The sequence below is a fragment of the Gymnogyps californianus genome, chromosome 20 (assembly GCF_018139145.2).
Source record: "Gymnogyps californianus isolate 813 chromosome 20, ASM1813914v2, whole genome shotgun sequence".
In the NCBI taxonomy this organism is placed as follows: Eukaryota; Metazoa; Chordata; class Aves; order Accipitriformes; family Cathartidae; genus Gymnogyps; species Gymnogyps californianus.
The window spans coordinates 9,101,975-9,120,568 of NC_059490.1; the positions used below are offsets into that span (position 1 = coordinate 9,101,975).

General features: G+C 39.4%; 1 protein-coding gene across 1 annotated transcript; it reads left to right on the plus strand.

Annotated features, from left to right (window-relative positions):
* Positions 1-647: 647 nt before the first annotated feature.
* On the plus strand, positions 648-17,344 carry GDPD1 (glycerophosphodiester phosphodiesterase domain containing 1). Its single transcript, XM_050908758.1, has 10 exons — positions 648-783; positions 5,389-5,431; positions 9,674-9,809; positions 10,498-10,543; positions 11,873-11,991; positions 12,643-12,732; positions 13,808-13,941; positions 14,632-14,691; positions 15,563-15,614; positions 16,249-17,344. Exons 1-10 carry the CDS (start codon positions 648-650, stop codon positions 16,369-16,371), a joined length of 939 nt encoding a protein of 312 aa, XP_050764715.1. The 3' UTR covers positions 16,372-17,344.
* The last annotated feature ends 1,250 nt before the right edge of the window (positions 17,345-18,594 follow it).

An 18,594-nucleotide genomic window follows, 5' to 3' on the forward strand; every position in this document is an offset into this window, starting at 1 on the left:
TACAGTAATTACATGGCAGGACCAGAGTTGAGACCTAGATTCTCTTTGGCTATGACATCTCTGATCAGCTGGGTGTGGAAAACACCTCCCTCTGTCTGTGAAGACGACAGTATCTCCCTCTGCGCGCCTTAATGAATTTAGATTTACCAAGCACTTAGCGATTCCCGAGCGCAATCAATAAAATGAAAAGTACTACGGAGAACAGTTATCTCTGAGGCAGACAGCCGTGCCACAGGCAGCGGGGAAAGCGAAATGGGAAATTCAAGTGTGTAATTGGAAATCGCTCGCAGCATTTGTTAACTACTTTAAAAAAGCGCTAAGCCGTGACAGGCGCGGGGAGGTGCGAGGGCCCGGCTGAGGGACGAGCCGATCTTCCCCCCCCGCCTCGGCGGGGCGGCCGAGCCCCTCTGAGGGGAGACCGCCTCACGGCCGAGCCCTTGGCGGGAAGGGCGGGGGTCCCCCCGCGCCTGCGCACTCTCCCCGGCTCGGGGGCGGAGGGGAGGCGGTGCGGCTGCGCGGCCGCAGTGGCAGCGGCTCCCGCAGCGCCGCCGCTTCGCTGGGAGCCGGCTGCGGGCCGGGCCGGGCGAGGGGTGGGACAGGACGGGCGAAGCCGGGCGGGGAGCCGGGTAGCAGGCGAGAGGGACAGGATGTCGGCGACGCTGTACCTGCTCTCCACGCTGGGCGGATACGTCCTCACCTCGGCGCTTCTCCTCAAGTGTCCGGGGTTGCTCCACCGGCCCAAGCGGCAGCGCTTCCGCTGCCGGCACATTTCCCACCGCGGCGGTGAGTGAGGGGGTTTGGGGGGGGGGGACCCTGCTCGCCGCGGCTCCGGGGGCGCCGCTTCCCGCCCTCCCTTCAGGCAGGCGAAGGCTGCGGCCGCCCGCCGCTCCTGAGGGCTGCAGCCTCCCCGGCTCCCGGCGGAGAGGGGCTCCCCTCGCCCCCGCGGGGCGATGCCTCCCCGCTCCCTCAGGACGCTTCTCTCCCTGACGCCCGGTGCGGGCGGGCGCTGCCAGAGCCCTGTCGGGAGGGTTTTGAGGGGCTGCTGCGCGGTGCCCGTCGCTCGCAGCGGGCTTCCTTTAAACCTTCCTCCCGCAACCTAATTTTAGGTGCCACCTGCTGACCAGTGCTTGATTTCAAAGCTTGAATTAATCTCCGAACTCAAAACGCGTCAGCCGAAATCAGCTTGTTTTACGTGGGTCGTGATGGTTTTCCCTCTCAAACGGATGTATTTTTTTCTTACTAATGATTCCGTATTACGGTGTTTCTAACGAGAGAGGTGGCTGACTGTTGCTTAGATCAGGTACAAAAGATCAATCTTCTTGCCTCTGACTGCCTATTTGCTTTGCTTTCTGGTTTCAGGAGAAATGCAGTTTGCTGTGACTTTGTTCTTGCTCCCCTTGCTGTTGGAGGCAGTTGATGGTTCAGTGCCGTGTTAAAACCGATCCCATTTTGAGAGTCTTGTCCCCTCCGTACACCTTGTGCCAAGGCCTTGTGGGTAGGCAGGTTGCTTCTGTCTGAAATAGCTAAAAGATGCTTTTAAAGTTTCTTCTACCTTCTCCAAAGCATTGGGAGGAAAAAAAAAATACAGAAAATTGTATTTTCCTGTTCTGTGAAGATCAGTTTTGCGCTTTTCCCTGCTGCCTCATTCAATTCGTGAAAATAGTCAGTTTTCTAGTAAATATTTTTCCCAAAATTCTGTGGGAGATATGTCAGATGCTGAGTTTAAACAGTTTTCAATGTCGTATCTAGTGCCATTTTACGCAGTGTTTGATCACAGTTCTAGCCAATGGTCCTTAACTACTGCTACTGCCTTGAATTATTAAAATACAAAAACTAGAGCTGATCTCTTACAGGTTTTATTACTTGCATTTCTTTTGTTTATACGACAGATTTAAGTTTCTTTATAGTCTTAAGTATAGCATAAAATGCACCTTTTGGTTTGGAATGTGTATATTAGCCATTTCCTGGTAGGTGGGTATTTTCATTCAACGAACAAAGGTTCTCAATTTTGGTTGTTACCTGTTTGTTAATTTGCAAGCTATTAAAAACTTGCGGATGACTTTGTTGGAACTTGGTATGATCTCCTTAATCTTCTTTTGTTCTCGCTTCTTTGCAGTGACGTTAGTTAACATATACAGCCCTAAGCCTAGAATGCAAGTGTTTCGGCCAGTTGCGCTAAGCACCATTAGAACAACAGGAAAGCCTTACTCAATGGAGGATTACTCATTACATGTTCAGAAAGTCACAGTCTTTGAATTGTTCTGTGTCCGCAAGTATACTGTGAAATGCACCTACCGTAGAAGTACAACACTTAAACAACATCTCAGCAGCTTTTTGCTCATCGGGTACCGTGAGACTGAAGATCACTTACTCTTTACTCTCTGTAGTGTTTACCTTGTAACTTAAATTCCTGTGGGACTTAAATTCTCATCAGGCTTTAGTCATGCTGTAGCTTTAGACTTAGTGTCATGTTTCCTATTGCATTACTCCTATTAACTTCGGAGATCAAGGTAACACTTAACTTGTTTGGCTTTTTCCTCTCTGAGATGAAGCCTTGAGTGTGAAGTTTTTTAAGTCTGTGGGTTTTGATTTTGCTTCTTTCTTCATGCAAGAATTTTCTTACCTCAGTTTATAGCTTGTCAATGGAAGCATCCCTGAATTATTTCTTCACTTCTGCATAATTTTAAAATTGGTCATTTCTGAGATCAGTAATTAAGTCTTGATATTCTGTGTTAGAGTCCTCTGTCAATGCTAGCTGCATGGACTGGATTGCAGGGTCTTTGAGACAGGGTAGCATGTGATTTTTACAGAATCAGAGAATAGTTGAGATTGGAAGGGACCTCTGAAGATCATCTCGTCTGACCAGAGCAGGGGCAACTAGAGCAGGTTGATCAGGACCTTGTCTAGTTAAGTTTTGAATACATCCAAGGATGGAGGCTCCACAACCTTTCCAGGCAGCCTGTTCCAGAGTTTGATCACTCTTACAATAAAAAAAGGTTTTTTTCTTACGCTTATAAACTGCATTTCCTGTATTTCAGTTTGTTCCTGTTGCCTCTTGTCCTTTCACTGGGCACCACTGAGAAGGCTTTGGCTCAGTCTTCTTTACCCCCTCCCATCTGGTATTTATACATGTTGGTAAGATCCTCCTGAGCCTCTCTTCTCCAGGCTAAACAATTCCAGCACCCTCAGCCTCTCATTGTATGCAAGAATCTTTCATCCCTTAATTTTCACAGCCCTTCTCTGGACTTGTTCCAGTAGATCTACGTCTGTCTTGTACTTTGGAGCCCAGAACTGGACACGGCACTCCAGATGTGGTTTCACCAGTGCTGAGTAGAGGGGAACAATCACCTCCCCTTCACGTGCTGGCAGCATTCTTCCTAAAAGGCTTCTTTGCTTACGTTGCGGGGGGGAAAACCCAAACCAACAGAACTTCTAAGGGTCATCTTCTGGAGCCAGTGCTTGACATTGACTCCCTCTTGTCCCATGGTGGTGCTTTCCAAGTTAGCGTATGCAATCATAATGTTTGGATATGGCCGTTTTGGCTCACAGCATGCTAAAGTGTGCTGGGGAAGGTAATTTCTGCATGGGAAATGCAACAATGCAAATGGACACCATGTGAATCTGCAGGTACATTTAAGTAAATGTCAGAAGCCTTTCAGTCAGCCCAGGCTTTTCATTTTTAAGGAGGGAAAATTATTTAGTACATCAAATCACTTGCTTGTCGTTGTTCCCTTTTCTGAGTGTGGTTTGTGAAAGCCATGTTGCTGATTTAGAATTCCTGTTTCAGCTGATCTCTCAACTCTTTTCCTCATTTCCCCAAAACACTACAAGTCAGACGTTTTGTTGCTAACTGGTTTGACTCACCGTACCTACCTCCCTAACATGTGACTTGTTAGATCAGTCGCTTAAAGTTTTATTTTTGGAAATTTCTGCCCAGAAATGTTAGGATACTGTTGTTTTGTTCACAAATTGAAGACTGACTCAGGTTTTTTTGACCTCTCTTACCATTAAGGATGTATGGGCTGTATTGTCACAGTTGATAAGTTATCTAAAACTTCAGTTTTTATTGCAGTTAACTTATAACTAATCATCCAGGTCTTGCGCAGGTTTTTCCCATCTGTTAGGTAATCGTCAGAAGTATACGATGAGATTCTCATGCTTTCCTCTATCCCTCGGTCACTTTTGCCACTCAGTCTATTCCTAGTTCTGCAATCAAATTCCATAAAATATTGGTGAATGTCTAATCACAGAAGCTGCTGTGGACTTACCGTATTGGTTTACGTTAAACCATGCAGATTTTGTCATTATGATTCTAAGTCAGTTAAGTCTTTCATTTTGTAAACTTACCAATGCAAGCTAACCTGGTAACTTTAAATTGCTAGTTGCACGTGCATAGAATTGCGTTGCTTTCATTAAGTAACTAAACACAGGCTTAGATAAGTATGTACTGGTGAGGTCTTGTTAATAGGCAAGGCCTTAATTGGAGCTTTTATAATTGCTATTTACAAAGTCTGTCATTCATTGCTGTCAAAGAGTAGTTAAAATTTGCATAGCTATCCTTATCAGTACATGTATCTTCCTGAAGTTGTTTTGTTCTTCAGTATATAATATTGCCTATTTTCTGAGGGAGGGAGAAGGCACAACCTTTTCCAGTCCCTAACCAGGCTGATTTTCAAAGATTTTTATGTAGATTGTGATGGCTTAAGAGTTGCAGAGTTTACTCCTGCCTGAGAGAAAATTTAATTTGTGTGTCCTTTCATTTCTTAACTGGAGTTGATGTGTCTTTCATTCCTTGTGTATGACACCTCCCTTTGCCAGCAGCATAAACCTTTATTGACACATTTGTGCTGTTTCAGGAAGTATCCTTGCACTGAAAAAAGAGTTTGTTACCTCTTTGAGCATCAACTGGGTTATGTGTTTAGAGAATATCAGCTTTAGAGAGTCTTGGGCACTTTTTTCCTTGGTTTTTTTTTCCCCTTTAGTTACCTTTCCCCTTATTACTCCTCCCACTAACTCTGAAATAGGCTTTTTGTATATACTGTTCCTATGTCTGTGGAGCATGTTGTCATAGCCAAATACAATGCCTTTAAGGAAAAACAGGGCACCCAACCTCTGGTAAAATAAACACTTTGTTTTGTATATTCAAAGTGTTATACAAATCCAAGATAAGTCTCTTCCCCCCCGCCCCAATTGTTTACCTTGAGAAAGTCTGTCTCTTGTTCCCAGTAGTTAGAGCAACAGATTTCTGACTCTAGCTTCATACTCATTCCTCCAAATATTTCCTCAAAATATGTAAATTTTTTAATCTATTATTTTCTATTTATTTCCACTGGGATTGAGGGGAGGAAAAGGGTATCGTACATGTTTTAGTTTTTGGTTTTTTTGTAGGTGCTGGAGAGAACCTGGAAAACACGATGGCAGCCTTTCACCAGTGAGTACAAATGGAACCAATAATGCCTAAATTAGCAGTGTTCTCATTGTCTTTAGTGAGTGAAGCAATCAAGAAAGATAGGACTTCCATCAGTTGTTTGGAGTAGAGTGTCCTATTTCTGAAAGTCATCTCTCCTTTGGATGACTTCTGTGGATTGCTAAACATCACTCCAATTTAAACAGGAAGGAATTGGGATACCACAAACTATAATTTGTACACAATAATGTGGTAGACTGGCAATTGGAAATAAAACTCGTGAGGCCTGATTCCTCCTGTGCTAGCTAATAAAACATAAACAATACTGCTTCCATGTTTAATGGTGATTACTTCCATTAATTTATTTATCGTTATAAGGCTACTTTTCGTAACTAATATCACACACTTTTTTCTAGATACATTGATGTTTCTCAAAAGGTATTTCAATTACAGCCTATACCAATATGCTAATTAGCATAGAAGGCTGGATTTCGGGAAGTCTGAATCAGTTGACTGCTATTATGGCTGTAAGCAATTCCCTTAGATGTTCCACAGTTTCATGGTATTCAGTTCCCTCCTCTATATAGAAGGTTAATAATTTGTCTTCTAGAATTATTGTGACTGAAATCCTAATGTTAACTAACTTTTAATATACCATCTGTAAAGCTGTTAAAAATGTTTGTGTTATGTTTTTCCCTTTCATACCCATACTTCATTGGCACAATGTGTGAAAGCCTCTTATCTAGGGGTTTAAAATGGAGTTGGTACTGGAAAGCCTTTTAGGCCTCCAGCATTTAAGTAGTGAATTCTAACAAGGTTCTCAAAGGCATTTGAAAAAGAAGTGTATCTAAAACTCCAGCTGCCAATGAGAAGTGACCAAATTATGTAGGCTTGTCTTTGGTTTGTTTGGGTTTTTTTAGTTTGCTTTGTGCTAAGTAGCCTCATCAGTTTGCACATTTCCTTGCAGACTGAGGAGTGCCAGCTTTCCCAACCGAACAGTGCTATTCAAAGTACTCAGTATTTTCTATCTCCATGGAAGCTTAGCATAGTTTTGTGGTTTTTTTCCTGCTGGCCTGCCTTTTTTCAAGTCTGCTACCACACTTTCTGCAAAGTGCTTCTTTTTTTTAAACTTTTCTTAATTTTCATTTAGTATCATCCTGGTTTTATATGTATAGGGCTCTTGCAAAGAAAGTTACACCCTAACCTATTTTTATTTCATTCCCAGAAGTAAGCTGTAGTACTTAGAGTAAGGACTGTACTAGGAGTCAAATAATGTTTTGTGATAATGCAGACATTTGTCTGACTCTCTTCTGACCATTTTAATTATTTTACAACTATAGTGTAACAAATGCGTTGAGATCCACTTTTTGAACTCATCACAACTGCCAATAGCAAAGTTCAGTAACTTGGTTTGAGATTGTCTTGGTTGAATAATAAAGGCATATTACTTCTGCAGAAAGCAGAGTCAGAGCAATTACCTTGCATTAGGCAGTAGAAAGTCGTCTGGCTTCCTCTGTGAAAGGGTAAAGGCTTTGTCCTTCCCATCTGCTCATTCCCAACTCCACTGGTAAGCTAGCAAAAGGAATTGGGTAGAAAATTGGCGATCTGCATGGTGAAAAATTACCTGGATTGGCTCAGATGACTTGTATGAACTAATCAATTTATAATCCATCAGATTTTGCATGAAGCCAAATAGGGCATGCCTGCAAGAGCTGTTTCTGCAGGTTTGGATAAGCAGGCATATTTGACCATTGATGTAGTTGAATCCAAAAGAGAAGGCTTGTCTGCAGCGTAAGACCTTCGTTTTGCCTTGTTGACAGTAACCTAAGTATTGACAAACAAGTAGTTTTATTTATGCTATTTACACTTTAACAGTGATTGGAGAATATTTACTACTGTTGCATGATAATGAAGACATTATTATAGTAACATATAAACAAAGTGTATGGGAGGAGGAGGCGGCCTTATTGGTAATTTCACGTTCTATACTAGCTTAACTTATAAATATTCTGGAAAGCAATTATAAGCTTTTTGTACCACAGACTGTATTTTTTTGGTTTTGCATGGTAAAATGCTTAGTAGATTTTTTGGGCTGTAATCATGTTATACTGTATTTAAATGCTTCTGTGGTGGTTTTAGATTTTAAAATAATTGATTTTCAGCTAAGAGAGACACTTGTAGTGTCTTAAAGTATTTGAGGATCTGGCATAAAAGATATTGTAAGAATTCAACTACCAGTTTAATTGTCCCTAACACAGCCACGTACTTTAGCATTGTCTTGACATGAAGCTGCTAAGTAAACTCTCCAGATATTTTCTTATTGTATTTCCTTTTCTTTTATGAATGTACTTGGTTTGGAGAGAAAGCTTTAAACACTGTAGTTACAGTGATAAAAGTACGTGGTCAACTTAGTATTTATAAACTCTATACATTGTGCTAAATTAGGCCTTGCCTAATGGAACTTAGTTTCCAAGGTAAGGCTTTTCTTGCATATTTCCTGGTATGTCCTTTTACTTGAAAATAGTTGGAGTTAAACATAAGCAAAGAGCTCTATCATCCTAATTTGCAAATGTGAGCCTGCTTCACAATTTGAGTTCTGGAGCAGTTGGATCTGAAACCAACACACTCTTCGGAATCTGGAGAGCATCTGGAGTCTTCTCTGGAGCAACGTAGATTTGATGTGTTATTACAGAGCTGCAGAACAAACTGATTTCCAGCTGAAAAAACTCAGCACTTTAAGGAAGCTTATTTAGCAGCAAGCTGCTAGTAAGTGCCTGGCACATTCTCAAATTTGTTAACAAGGAAAGTTGTTGTTCTCCTTTTTCCATGCAGCATCAGTCCTGAATTTTTTAAGCAGTAATATTTCTAATAAATTTTGCTGGTTAAATGGTAATACATGGTACTAGATGGGAACGTCTTCTACAAATTTGGCAAATCTCCTGCAGCATATTTGGAGATGCTTTTCCTCAGGAGGAAAAATTACACAGAACAGGCTGTGTATCTTCCATGTGTAATAGGATTTTGTTCCTCTCCTAATTTTTAATTAGTGGCACTGGAAAACAGTTAACAAGTTGGTTTTAATTTGACAGCCCTCTTCTTGATCATTATCCCAGCTGGACCACAAATTGTGTTAAACACTTTAGGGAGAGTATGTTCTAATCTTTTTTGTTTTGTTATTGCATTCGTGAATGTTTATGGCATGTATGTACTTCAGCAGTCAATGAAGCCCTTTTCTTAAGGAAAAGGCTGTTTCTAAAGTCGCAGAGCTTTGGGTCCCATATAGACTGTACTCAGATGTTACAGGTTTGTTCATAGGTAGATAAAAAGAACAGCTCAGTGTTTTGAAGGAAGTGTTCAGACTTCAGGCTGGGACTTCTAGCTGTCTGCTGGAATGATACCTTCTGAGTATCTTTTCTAGTGAAATGAGCAATTCACTTCTCGTTGGAGTAAAGCTTAGTTTTTCTGTTCTGGTGTGAGGTTTCTTGTACTTATTTTTCATCAATATTATTACTACTTTGTGCTTTCTTTACTCCTTGTCCTATGAGCTAAGCTTCTATAGAGTGGATTTGGGATTGGATTAGAACTTTTCAAAGCAGTGGATTGCAACAGGAATAGCTATTTTTCTTTGAAAAATATGACTGGGTGTTTTAGTGGTTTATTTTTTTTTTATTTAAGATTAAAACTTTTTCATTAAAGTAATAATAATTTTTAAATAATGTAGTTTTGCTAGCCGAAAAAGCCAAAAGCCTGAAAGCTCCATTGCTAGTTTCCTGATCCATCCATTCCTGATTAGCTTAAATCAAGTAAAAAAAGGCTTTCACATCCCTATCATTTGTTGTTTATGCTTACCACAAAATAGATTACTTCTTTAAAAGAGCTCACTTCTTCCAGTGGTACATGTGCTGATACTAATAAACATCACACTCAAGATTCTGAAACAATACTTTAGAAGTAGGTTTCTCAATACTGAGGTGGTAGGCTGCAATCGACAGGTGTGCTACTTGATTTCTATGGAAGACGGAGCCAAAGCTCCCGAGTTCAAATCCCATCTCTGATTCATGATACGTTGTTTATTCTTGCATCAGCTTTCCCACTGCAACAGAGTTATTTGCTTCTTACTTTGCAGCAAGATTGTGAGGATTCATTGCATCATAAAGCATCTAAAGTACTTCCAGTGGGATTAGTTTACTTGAATAACGTACATGTGTTAGGTTTGGACCTGTACAAAATACAAGTGTGGTCCAAGGCAGACTTCTTTGCTTCCAGTGCGGTTAATATAGGAACAGACATGTTGGAGCTAGATTGTCACCTGACGAAAGATGAGCAAGTGGTTGTGTCCCATGATGAGAACCTGAAGAGATCAACAGGAGTTGATGTCAACATATCCGACCTCAAATACTCTGTAAGTTGAAGAAAAAATGTTAGTGCTAGATGATGTTTAAAAATGCATTTGTAGAGTGGCTGGGGTGGGCAGGAAAGTTGTCTGCATGTGTGTGTATGTCTGGTATCCAAAATCTAAGGAGAGGATTCATCTTGTCTGACTTGGGAAAAAAAGTTATCTAGGGTCCCTGTGTAGTCAAGGGAGAAAAACCGGCACATTCCCAGAGGGTGATTAACTCCCTCCAATAATAGGTTGGATGAATAGGTTTCTGGAGGTGGGCCTGTTTTGCCATACTGATGACAGAGGAAGCTTAATCAGCAAGCTCCTTCTTGTGTGACCAGCTTTTTAATGGGGAAACTGGTAGATGAATCCCACCTGCATTGACAGTTTTACAAGCCTGTTTTACAGAACTGTCTTTCCATCTGATATTTAAGTAGAATTCTCAGAATTTTCAGACAGGCGTCTGGAAATGTTTTGCCTTATTCAGCTACAGGTAACATAAGTCTAAGAATGCCAAATAGTTCAAGTAAGAATGAACGCAGTGCTTCTAAATCACTTTGGGCAAGAAGATTTAAAAAAACCATGATTTTTGTCTTTAAAGATAACTTACATGGTTTATGAATTATAATTTTTTTTTTGTCTTTTTCAAGAGACGTCATTATTATATCCCTGCACTTGAATTAGTGTTCCATTTCCCTTTATTTTTAAGGAACTTCCACCATATCTGTGCAAGTTGGATGTGACATTTCAGAAAGGTAAGTTTTTTGTCTCTTGCTGTCTAAATTTACAGTAACTAATTTTCCATTATTGTAGTAGTGTGGCAATTTCTTATTTTGGCAAAGGGAATAGAAAAGTGGATTTGCTTCTATCAGGGTCTTGATAAGAGAAGTCTTAAAAGGAAAATATAATCCTAGCTTTAGAAACCAAAATATATTTCTTTCATACCAGTTGGCAGTGACTAAGTTTAAGATGTAAGATACTTTTTCCAAGTAAACATTTCAATTGTTTGCTTGTCTACTTCTTACAACTGCTTTCCAGTTCCCTTGGGAGCTCTTCAGAGGGCGCTGATTGAAAATTTGTTGTTCCGAAAAACGAAGAGAAGGCAGAAGAGAGTTTCTTTACAACTCAAATGCCATTGTGCTGGTCCGCTCTGGGCTTGAAGTACTACAAGATGTCAGACAGTACAGACATTTTCAGAAGGGTGAATGAAAAGAGTAGTAGTTACTCTATGTATGACTTAAGTTCAGTACCAATATCGCTGCAAGAGAGGAAAACCTAGAAGACTAACCTGTTTTCTGGTGAAAACTGTGATTCATGGGACTGTAATTTGAATAAAGCATACAGGCTAAAACTGAGAGAACTTCCAGAAGAGGCTACCAGAGATGATATCGGACGTGTTTGCTTGAGGGGCTTTATGACTATCTGTGTAGCCTTTCCATATTTCAGTTGCCCAGCAAGCAAATTTAGTGTTAAACTTTTCTGTTCAAAATTGCAAAATACTTAAAATGCACTAAAAAAAGATGAGTTCCATGACATGTTATTTTCACACTTAGATATCTTTTGTTTATGTACAATAATACAAAGAAATGGCGAGAGCCTTCAGTTAATTCCTTAGAGCCACAAGCAGTTTCAGACAATAAAATTTGGAGATTTTGCCTTCTGTTCCCTTTACTCATTATGCTTCTCCAGTAAATTTTCCTAGAAGGAAAAGTTTTTCTCATTTGGTCTTGTTGCATATTAATCTCATTGCATTTGGTACGTGGTAACTGAGCCCATGTTTGCTATTTCAGGATTTTAATGATGCCTGCACTCCTACTGTTGCTAAATAATGACTGAATTTCATGAAGTTAAAACTTAAATATGCAATATGCTCAGGGCATTTTCATTACGGAAATGAGCTTGTCATAATTAATTACAACTATCTGAGTGAAGTAAAAATTTTTTTTTTTAAGTTTAAAAACGTGCTAATTCTAGGAACTATGTACTCTTTTAAATTTTAAGATAATAAGCGCTCTGACATCTCAGCTTTTATCTACGGTACATTAAAAATGGCCACAGCAGTGACAACTTTCTTGTTTCCCCAGAATGTCACTGTGAGGGAAAAGATAACCGTATTCCACTCCTGAAAGAGGTGTTTGAGGCATTTCCACAAACTCCTGTCAACATTGACATCAAAGTGAACAACAATGTGTTGATCAAAAAGGTACGTGAAAATCTGTGCTCAACTGAGAGTGAATGTCATGTAATGATGTTGAAATTCCAAAAGAAAAGTTTCTTGGAGTTGATAGCAGTCTGTGATACTAAAATCTGTGTTGTTGGACTGCTTCATCCTTCACGTGTTAGATCTTGCTTCATGTACGAGGTAATACAGAGGACAGAGAAGTGATCTGGTGCAAGATATTCAGCAAACAGCTCTTTACTGACCCTTTATCTTGGCATGAAACTGATGCTACACTGCTAGAGACATGTTTGGTTTGTACTTCATATGAAGGGTCTTCTTATGGACAGCTGCCTGCCAAAGCAGCATAAAAATACGATGTCAGTGTGAATATAAGTGTTCATCACAGAAAAGGAAACCTGCTTTCCATCAGATACTATTTTGCCATCTAGTTTTCTTAAATTCTCTAGGGTTTTTTGTAGGTATAACGGTCTTTCCTTTTATCTTTTGACCTGATCACCTGTTTCTTTCCAGTCAAAGCAGCACAATCATCTGAAGATGGGAGAGAGTCTAGAAGAATTTTCTGTTCTGTAATGGCTTATGTAGTTGAAAAGTAGCAAGCAGAGTTCCAGTTAAAGAATGTTGCACATAATTTTCAATGAGTACATGTTAGGATTCTGCTTTTTTATATTGCAGGTTTCAGAGCTGGTGAGTCAGTATAAGCGAGAACATTTGACAGTATGGGGGAATGTCAATTACGAGGTTGTATCAAAGTGTCTTAAGGAGGTAAGAATGAGTCCAGCTAAGCTTCGTTCTTCTTGCCTGCTTGTTACTGTGGTGACAAAATGTACAGAAAAGCACCCTGTAAATCAAGATGTAGCCAGCTATGCCAGACTTTTAGATGCGATGAGAAATTTTGTGCTTAGATTGTATTCTGCTTACTACACTGTTACAGTAAGTCAAGCACAGTGAAAACCCATATACTCTTCAATAAAATACTTGAGGAATTAAGCTTAATCATGTTTTATTCTTGTTCTATAAAATATAAGGTGTTATGATTTTATGCCAGGAAGTCTTAGAGCCTGTTTTGCACATCATTCATCTGGTACAAAAGCAATTTTTCTAAGGATTGCTTATTGTGTGTTTCTTTTTATGAAAATAATGGATGTGGCCACTAGTTGACACACAGTTATATTGGTATATAAAGCTGTTTTACAGCTACAGATTCTATTCCTTTTTGTGCTGAGGAATTGTACAATTTAGAATTAAATTAAAATTGTGCTTAGTTTGAGGGAGTCATGCACCTGAGTGAAATTGAATCTAGTTGAGAGTACAGATATTGTTCTGATTTATCTGTGCAGGATAACACACCATTTCCTACCTGAACAGCAGTTATATTTGTTCATTTTCATAGCATCAATGCCCAAATATTTTGGTTCATAAACCAGCATCTTTAAAAAACTGTTGTGAAGCGAGTTGATGTGATATCAAACTGTAACAAGTCCTGTGCTAAAGCACAGCTTGTTCTTTGCAGTAATACTAGTCTAAGACAAAACGCTGCACAGTGTCATGCAGTCTGGAAAGATGATGAAGACAGGTAACAAAAGCAGTACTGCAACCAGTGAAACTTTACCTTTTCAGGTCCCAATGCCCCTTCAAATTGTGTAAAACTTTTGCTTGGATTACAAGCTACCAGAAAGAGTAACTTAAATTCAGTGGCAGGCGCATCATAAACGGTTGGCAGCCTAATCTTTAGGTGCAAGTGCTAAACTTTAAATGTGCATTGATAAGTAAATTTAATTGCAACAGACTCAACAATCTACCAAGATAATTTAGAATCTTCCTTTCCTGGTTCCTGCAGAATGCTGACATTCCCATCATCTTCTGTTTGCAACGTGTCCTCCTGCTTCTTGGCCTGTTCTACACTGGTCTGCTGCCATTCATTCCTTTCAAGGAAGAATTCTTGGAAATTCCCATGCCTTCAATCATCCTCAAGTGAGTTAGAGTCCGTCGGTGGGTGCTGCACTGAAATGATAGTAAAGCAAGCGAACGATAATGCCAGCTTGAGCATTGGTTTAGTCAGTATCCTCGGGCTGAGGATACTGTTTTCTTAGTTCAGGCACTTTTGTATATTCCTAAGAGAAAGCTGTGGAAATCTTCTGCTCCTCTGTATTTAACCCGTCTCTAGCCAGCTCTGAGTTACTTGGCTGTTAGTGTGGGGTGCCTGTGTATATCAGTGTTCCCTGTTTACAGCATCTCCTGTAAATACCGCCTTCATGCAGCTGCCTTTACAATGCAGCTTGTGCTGATGCCATCTAGATAGTAGTATGTAGCAGTGCTGTACAAATAACTAATTCTTGCACTTTTCTCCCTCTTTCTTGAGAACAAAGTGGTCTGAATAAGGTCAAGAGGCAAGTCAGTAATAGTGCGGATATGAGATTTCACATGCTCTTTATTTCTCATACTTTACTCAAAATGCTGCTGAATACCCATCTCTGCTGCTTCTCTTAAATGTAGTACATTTCTCTTGTGTAACCCAATTGTAAGTCACTGTCTGAGGCAGTGAAATTACTGCTCTAATTTGAGAAACTGCAAGATTAATTCATCGTGTTCCTTTTGCAGGAACATATCAAATAATATTTTAATCTGTGCTCTGGTAATTTTTTGTTTCCTCTTCCTCAACAGGCTGAAAGAACCACAGAAGATGACAAGAAGCCAGAAATTTATTATCTGGCTAGCTGACACGTAAGATTTTAATCTGATGAAATTTTTTTTATGTTTTGCCTATACATTAACAGTTGGCTCAAGCAACTGAGACTAGCTATTGGTATAGCTACTTGTTATGTTGTATTTTTTTCAATTTCTTCTAACTTTTTCGTCAGTGCAGCATAAATCGTGTTCAAGTGTTATGTAGGTGTTCCCGTATGTTTTTATTTTTCATACACTGAAACATACTGAGGTGCAGTAACAGTGGGCATTATTCCAATTTAGTCTATTTAGTTTCTGTCGTTAAGTATGTTCAGCTAATTAGCATGCAAGTAGATTCAGAATGCAGCTTTCACATTTCATGGGATTGTGACTGTTTCATAATGTTGTTGGAGGAGATGCGGTTTGGCTTACATGGAACACTTTGCAGTTTAAGAATATCTGTGCTTCAGAGGAAGCTTAGTATATGCTTTCAGAGGTTGAATGTGATTGCAACGAGTGTCTTCTGGCTCTTGCTTCTGTGTCTGACATCTGTTAGTTTGATTTCTTGAGTGGCCAGTGGAGTTTTCATGTCTTCTGGTGTGAAGGATAAAATCCCTTCTGAAAGCGAAGAGATTGATTCATCGGTCGTGGTACAGGGTATCTGTACGATGAAGGAGGAGTCTGCTGCAGTTATCTTCAGAAGAGTTGATACCTAGAAATTTGCATTAGCTATGGATATTTGTATCTGTGTTAACCAGTCTTGAGTTGCTTGAACTAAAAGTTTTCTATAATAAGGTTTCTAATCACTTTCTTGTGGAAAACATTGAATCTAAATACTCTATGGAAAATTTATTACAGAACATCAACAGACATTGAAAATTTCATATATACTTCAAGTTCTTAAATAATATCTTTCTCCTTTCCGCAGATTGCTAATGCGGAAAGCACTTTTTGACCACCTCACTGCTCGGGGCATTCAGGTACAGTGTGGCAAAGCTAAAGGAAATGTGCTTTTAACCCAGTGAGAATTTGAACCAGCCATATATGGCCTTAAGATGCTTTCAGGTTCTCCCCAACATGTTCTGTTGTGTTGCTAGAATTATCAGATGGTTTTTGGTTCCTGAGCACAACATGTTCTGTTGTGTTGCTAAGATTATCAGATGGTTTTTGGTTCCTGAGCAATAGCTTATGCAGTTACATTTGCAGTTCTGTAGTTGCAAAGGAAGAATTGTATGCTTGGAAAAAGACTCTTTAATTTAAATCCCTTTAAGGTGGTTTCTCTCTCCCCCCCCCCTTCCAAACTTAAGCCTGCTTACCTATTTTGGGCTTTTCACAAAATAATATTTTGACTTTTAGAAATATCTGAAGTCTCAGATAACGAAATGGAGTTGGAGTCACCACTAGAAAATGTCCCCTTTTGGAGGGCAAGGGGGAAGAAGTTGGATATGTTTGTGTGCATGCCTTTGGCATCACGGTGTAATCATTTATCATTTTAAATATATACAACATAATCTCTCTCACATGAAACAATTTAGGTCAAAAGTCACCTTTTTTTTTTTTTTTTTTAATTTGAGTATTTCCTGTAATAATTTGTCTTTCTATCCCATCTTACAGGTGTATATTTGGGTACTGAATGAAGAACAAGAATACAAGAGGGCATTTGATCTGGGAGCAACTGGAGTGATGACAGACTATCCAACAAAACTTAAGGAGTTTTTACACAATTATCCAGCATAAAGGAAGAAAACCAAGGAAGTTCTTGCAGAATAGATTGTGAGCCAAGGATTTTCTTCATCAAAAAAAAAAAAAAAATTGAGCAGCATACACAGATCATTTTGTTTGAAAGATGTAATGGGATGATCTATTACCTTGTTGTCAAGTTGCTACCTAATGTAAAGGTTGTCTATTTATTTTAAAACTGTAATTACATAGTTTACATTTGTAAATATCTCATTTAGCAACGGCACATCTCACGAATAGTGATGACTAGGAAGAAAGTTGCTGGATAGGGTACCTGTAGATACTAAGCGTTATTTTACCTGTCACAAGTGTTCCTAAGCAGATGTGAAGCCATGTCAGTTATTCCAGTTATATTCTAGTGGGCAGAAACTAAATAATTTCTGAAAGTGTACCCTGTGTGTATGCATTTCTTGTGTTGCTTTTAGTTTTCAGGTAACTTGTAGGGCAAAAAAGAAAAACAACGCACAGGAGAAATAGAAAGCAGAATCTGTGGCTAGCCAGATAGTTTAGCCTGTGAAGCGTAGTCAGTAAAGGTGGTCGCTTTTTTACCAAAATTAACTCACTTGGTCAGTATAGATTTATTCCGTTATTCTTACTGATAAGAATGTTGAGCTTGAGTTGCAGCTGTATTTAGACCCCTTTCTGATGTGATGGTAATCCTGTGACTTATTCATCCAGGTCTAGATACAGTATTTAAGCCAGGTTCTGGGTTTGATACTGAGTTCCACTGCAAGGGTCTAGGTTTGCCCCTGGTTCTGACCTGCCTGTCAGGCTACCATGGCATGGCAGTAGCTAGCTTTCCAGAAAGGAAGATTGCACTTATTATAGATTACACTTACTTTTGAAAGAGTCTTTTCACAAAGGAAGCCAATGTTTTAGAAGTCTTTTGCACATTTGTAGTTCTAACATCTGTTGGCTTGGTGAATGGGAAGTTGTTTTTAGGGTGAGGGACCAAAGAAGACTAAGTTTGGTCAGGAGTTTCAGGAACAAACTAAAATGTTCCTATTCAATGAATTCACCCAAAGCAGATTTATATGCATAATTATAAAAGGAGCAAGTGTCAGTCTAGGATGTGTGTAAATTTTAGTCTTTTCTCTCCACAAAAGTACATTCAATAATTGTTAAGTCTATGTGCATGGACATGGAAGTAACTTTACTGGCAAAAGCCGGGAAACCCCAAGTGTGATGGAATGGGGTTAGATAGGAAGGTATTTCTGGAAGCTTACATGCTGTTCTGTCATTGTGAACAGGTGTTATACGTGTGTCAAACAGATTTGAGCCTGCAATGCCGGTGTGTTTTGGTGTTGTCATGTTAGTGGTAGGGGTTTTCAGAAGGAGTTTGATTACTCTAGCTTAGTTATACACAATGACCTGTATAAAGCTCAGTCATCTAATCATCAGATACTGCTGGAACAAAACTATTGTTTAGTGACAGTATCTACTTCTTTAAGGAACTTTATGTGAAAATCATGGATCGTAATAATAAATATAGTAGCCAGATGCAAGAGTATATTTACTGCAAGGTATACTCACTGTTATAAAAACTTTTAAAGTAATTTTTTTCCCTTGCTAGCTCAGCTTTGGAAGGGCTCTTGTGTCACTCCACTGGCTGCTGTGCCATACTTGTAATCATGGAGCATCTTTGCTATTTCATTATGTCTGTCAGTAGGCTGTCAGTGTTAGAATGTCAAGTCCATCTGGATGGCTAGTATTCATTTGTGCATTATAATTCCTTTCTGAGGAATACTTCTACATGGATGAAGTGGAAGAAACTACTGCATTCACAATTTAAGTGAACATGTGATGATGGTGGCAAATGAGTTAATGGTGTCCTTCTAAATATCTGCCTGGTTAAGGTGGCTGTAGATTCAATTTCCTCTTAATTTAATCAGGCTTGTTGCACGTTGAATGGAAGAGAGGAAAATGTAACTTCCTAACTGTTCATAGGAAAAAGGATGAAATTATTTATTATGTGCTAAGCTTCTTGTTTCCCTTTCAGACCAGTTATGCCTGGTCAGATAACTGCTAGTGATCAGTCTAGTTATATTTCTGCCTGCTTTCTAGTAGTCACAGAATAGTTATAGAATAGGCTCCATATGCAGCTCAATAGGTAAATGAAAAACTTCCACCCTTTCTGTCTTAATTGGGTTTACTAGCCAGTGTGTAGCTCCAGATAGTTTTTGTGCTGTGTGGTTTTCTTCAACTTAATTTAATTGCTAT